Below are 4,514 nucleotides of genomic sequence, written 5' to 3'. Positions count from 1 at the left end.
AGCCTGGCCTCTGTGGCTGCACTCTGTGGCTCTGCTGCTGGAGCCTCCACCACCACACAGGGCTCATTGTCTGCTGCTCTCCAACCTTTGGACACCTTCCCTCCCCATCCTTCCTGCTGTTTGGATCAATGGGACCTGCGTCAGTTTTCCTGGGTTTTTTTAAGCAGTCCGTGCTTAAAAACTTCATGCCACAGACACAGGGGGTTGCTCAGCACCTTTGGGGGTGCCCATTCACCATGGGATTTGGAGGCTCCAGGGCTTCAGTCCCCAGATCCTGGGGAAAACAATGTGGAGTGTGAGGATATGAGCTGCCCTGTGCTGCGGGACACGCTGAGGTGACATGTCAGGTCCTCGGTGTCCCCAGCCGCCCTTTGAAGTTGAATTATCCGAGACACTCCTGTGCAAGAATGAGCTCCGCGAGACCCTGAACAACCTGTCCCACTGGATGAAGGACAAGCACGTGGACAGGCCTCTGGTGAGAGGGAAGCAGAGGGAGAGGACGGGAGGCAGAGCCGGGTGGGATGGTGGTGCAGGATGGGACCTGTTGTGGTGGGTGTCCTGCAGGCGACCCGGTTGGATTCGGCCTTCATCCGCAAGGAGCCATACGGGGTGGTGCTCATCATAGCGCCCTGGAACTACCCCATCTACCTCATCCTGGGGCCCCTCATCGGGGCCATCGCTGCTGGTGAGCCCCACCTTACAGTCCCCTGGCCCAGAGGATCGGGGCGGTCCCAAGCACTGGCAAAGGCACTTCGTCCCCAGAAGGGCTGTCTGTTACCATGTCACTGCTCCAGCACCCTCTCGATCTCCCCCAGGGAACTGTGTCATCATCAAGCCCTCAGAAATATCCAAGAACACCGAGAGACTCGTGGCAGAAGTGCTGCCCTGCTACCTGGACAAGGTGAGATACTCTCTCTATCCCTGTCTCGTGGCTGGGGTGTTCCTACCCCTGCACACTCAGAGCTGTGCCCTGTGCCCACCCGTACACTATCCCTTGTGCCATGAGCTGCCCAGCCTCCTTCCTCCATGCCCAGTGAGTGTCCCAGCATCCCACGATGTTGTTGGAGAGGACAGATGGTGACAGGAGGGGACCTGTTCTGTTCTCCTGCAGGACTGCTTTGCTGTGGTAACTGGGGGTGTGCAGGAGACCACAAGGCTGCTGGAGAACAAGTTCGATTACATCTTCTACACAGGTGATCCTGTGGGACAGAGCAGAGCCCTGCCTGGCTTTGGTGTGAGGGGGAAGAGGGATTCCCTCCGGACACACCTGCTAAAAGGCAGAGATTGGCTTGGGGTTGTGGTGCCAGGATGTGTTGGAGGATCTGGGGCGTGTGTCTGTGGTCTGGTGGGACTCAGTGTGTGTGCTCTGGCCCCAGGGTGCCCCATGGCAGAGGTGTGCGATGGCTGGTGGGTTTGTCCCATCCCCCCCGTTTTCCGTGCCCACAGGCAGCCCCCCGGTGGGGCGGATCGTGATGACGGCCGCTGCCAAGCACCTGACGCCGGTGACGCTGGAGCTGGGGGGCAAGAACCCCTGCTACGTGTCCGACACCTGCGACATACCCAACGTGGCTCGGCGCGTGGTCTGGGGCCGCTTCTTCAACGCGGGGCAGACCTGCATCGCGCCCGACTACCTGCTCTGCAGCCTGGAGATGCAAGGGAAGCTGCTCCCCGCCCTGCGCGAGGCCATCACGGAGTTTTACGGCCCCAACCCCCAGGAATCCCCGGATTTTGGGCGCATTGTGGGGGACAAGCAGTTCCAGCGGGTGCGGAAGCTGCTGTGCAGCGGGCGCGTGGCCATCGGGGGACAGACGGACGAGGCCGAGCGCTACATCGGTGAGGGCTTGGGCCTCACGCACGTCTTTGTCCGTGTGTGGAGCGGATATGGCGTGTGGAGAAGGTTTCCACAGGATTTGGGTGCTTGGCGGGGTGTCCTAACATAGAGGAGCTGGGCCTTGGCAAGAGGTCCAAGGTGTCATCTCTGACCTCTGTGCCCGGCTGGTGCCGTCGGGTTTCTTCTCCGCAGCTCCCACAGTCCTGGTGGATGTGCAGCCCTCGGACCCTGTCATGCAGGAGGAGATCTTCGGGCCCATCCTGCCCATCGTCGTCGTGGCCAACATGGATGAAGCCATTGACTTCATCAACAGCCGTGAGCGGCCCTTGGCCATCTACGCATTCTCCTCCAGTGACAAGGTAGAGTGACACCAGGACTGCACCCGCCCTGTGCTCCTTGGCAGGCGTGTCCAGCCATGTCTGAGCTCCAGATATTTTCCTGGGAGCACACAGCCCTGGTTAGGGGGGATGGATTGCAGCTGGAGGTGCGAGAGTGAGGTTGGAGACCCACTTCCCCCCTTCTCTGCTCCCTCCCAGGTGGTGAACCAGGTCCTGGAGCGGACGAGCAGCGGCGGCTTCTGTGGCAACGACACCCTGATGCACGTGACGCTGACCTCGCTGCCCTTCGGAGGGATTGGTATGTCCAGAGCCCTCAGGCCTGGCCATCAGGAGCCAGGTGTGATCCCACCCATGGTCAGGAAGGGTCTCAAGGGGAACTCTCTGCTCCAGAGGGCTCAGTGGTCCATAGGGAAATTCTCCTCCTGGAGCCATTTGCTTCACCTTGGGCTCTTTGGCTTTGCTGGACACACGTGGAGCACCCTGAGGTTCCTTCTCTCTGTTTTTCCTATCCCAACCTCTCTGTTCCCTGTGTCCATGGAAATGTCTTGCTTAAAACATTGGGAATTGGGGCTTGGAGCAACACAATCTAGTGGAAGGTGTCCCTGCCCATGGCAGAGGGGTTGGAACTGGACAATCTTTAAGGTCCCTTCCAATCCCAGCTCGGGATGACCCATGAAATTTTATCATATCCCTTATCAACACACAGGGGGATTTCCTTATTTTTTGGCAACCTGCCTGCCTTCCCCGTGCTTGTTCCTGGCTGGTCACCTTCCACCTCTCAACGTTGTTCCTTGGAGATGGGTCCCACCTTGCTAAAGCCACCTTGACCATTGTCCCTCTCCACCCCCAGTCTTTGCAGCATGGGCTGGATCCAGGGCTAGATCCAGCATGGATGGGATGTGTTTTGGAGGGTATTCCTGTGGTAGGGAAGCTCATGTGGTGAGAGCATCTTGCTGCTGCCACCAACTCATCAGTGATGCCCTTACAGTTGCTAAATGTGTTACCTGAAAGCGTGAAATCCACTGATGAGAGGGTTTTTGGGAATCTTTCCACCTCCCAGCCTGATCTTCCCACTCCAGACATCCATTTGGGCGTGCACTGGGTTACCTTGATGGTCCGATTTCGGTCACATGCCTGGGAAGTTCATCCATGGCTTGGAAAGCAGCTGGATGAAGATGGGGTGCCATTTTTATGGAGCTGGGAGCTTAACTGTGGGGTTCTTTGTGACCCAAACGATGGCCAGATCCAGCCACCCCCCAGGGTCCTGTGCTGTGTATTCCAGGGAACAGCGGCCTGGGAATGTACCACGGGAAGTTCACCTTCGACACCTTCTCCCACTGCCGTGGCTGCCTGAAGCGTGGGATGGGCCGGGAGCCCCTCAATGCCCCTCGCTACCCCCCCTATAGCCAGAAGAAATTTGGGATCATCCAGGCCACTTCCAAGGTGACGCGTAAGGATGACTGTACCCTGCTCTGAGGGTCCCTGTGTCCCGTTCCAAGGATCCCCCCCGACCCTGGCCGTGGTGTCCAGGTGCAATGAAAGGTGTTTCCTCACATCCTGTGTGCTTCCCTTCCATCTCCCTGCACCCCTGCTCACCTCAGAAGTCCCCTGTCCCCCACATCTCCCTCCATCCCAGTCCCACATCCCCTTTTCTGGCTCTCTGGAGCTCTATCACTGCTGGCCCCACCACAGCACAGGGGTCACACCTGTGTCCCCCCCACTGAGGACTCTGCTCTGAGGAGGTCCACAGCAATGCTCTCATCCCAAATCCTTATGCTGGGATGATCCCAGTCTTTACCACGATCCCAGTTTCCCTTGATCCATGACCCCGGTTTCTCCTGCTCCATGATCCCAGCACTATGATGCTCCAGTGTGGGGGGCTGGTTGTGCTCGGAAAAGGGATTCCCACCCCTGCCGGGCTGTGGAGTGCCGTGGCTGAATCCCAGAGGAATCCCCCTGGGTAGGACGGGGGGAGAGAATCTGAGAAGGGTGTTGAGATAAAGACAGTTTAATAGGGAAACACAAGGAAAGGGGGACGATGCCCAGTACCGGCGTCCCGCTCCCGCGGCTGTGCTGGGGGTCATGGCCCGGGCAAACGCTGAAGGCCCCCCGGGCTGATCCCCTGCCCCGCTCTCCATGTCCTTGGAGCCCTGGTCCCCGCCTTGAGCTCCCTCGGGGCTGTGCCCGGTGCCGGGCTCTGCAGTGGGTCAAAGCGGGCTAGGCTGCTCCAAGTTCAAGACTTTCCGACACCCGCGGCCCGTGCTGCTGTAAGAACTGGCCGGGAGGCCCCGGAAGCCCGGGAAGTGCCAGGGCCCGGGAGGTGCCGGGGCCCGGGAAGCTCCGCG

General features: G+C 59.4%; 1 protein-coding gene across 1 annotated transcript in view; it reads left to right on the top strand.

Annotated features, from left to right (window-relative positions):
- Positions 1-3,691, top strand: part of LOC103753818 (aldehyde dehydrogenase family 3 member B1-like) — a 4,540-nt gene extending 849 nt beyond the window's left edge. Inside the window, exons 3-10 of the mRNA XM_018083360.2 lie at positions 365-475; positions 565-685; positions 816-901; positions 1,112-1,193; positions 1,447-1,833; positions 2,024-2,190; positions 2,368-2,467; positions 3,452-3,691. Of these exons, the coding sequence (XP_017938849.2) occupies positions 365-475; positions 565-685; positions 816-901; positions 1,112-1,193; positions 1,447-1,833; positions 2,024-2,190; positions 2,368-2,467; positions 3,452-3,645 (1,248 nt within the window). The 3' untranslated portion in view covers positions 3,646-3,691. The remainder of the gene's footprint in view (positions 1-364; positions 476-564; positions 686-815; positions 902-1,111; positions 1,194-1,446; positions 1,834-2,023; positions 2,191-2,367; positions 2,468-3,451) is intronic.
- Positions 3,692-4,514: the final 823 nt, after the last annotated feature.

Source organism: Manacus vitellinus, unplaced genomic scaffold, assembly GCF_001715985.3.
Source record: "Manacus vitellinus isolate BGI_N305 unplaced genomic scaffold, ASM171598v3 scaffold_63_pilon, whole genome shotgun sequence".
NCBI lineage: Eukaryota > Metazoa > Chordata > Aves > Passeriformes > Pipridae > Manacus > Manacus vitellinus.
This window is presented reverse-complemented; position numbering and strand designations above follow the sequence as displayed.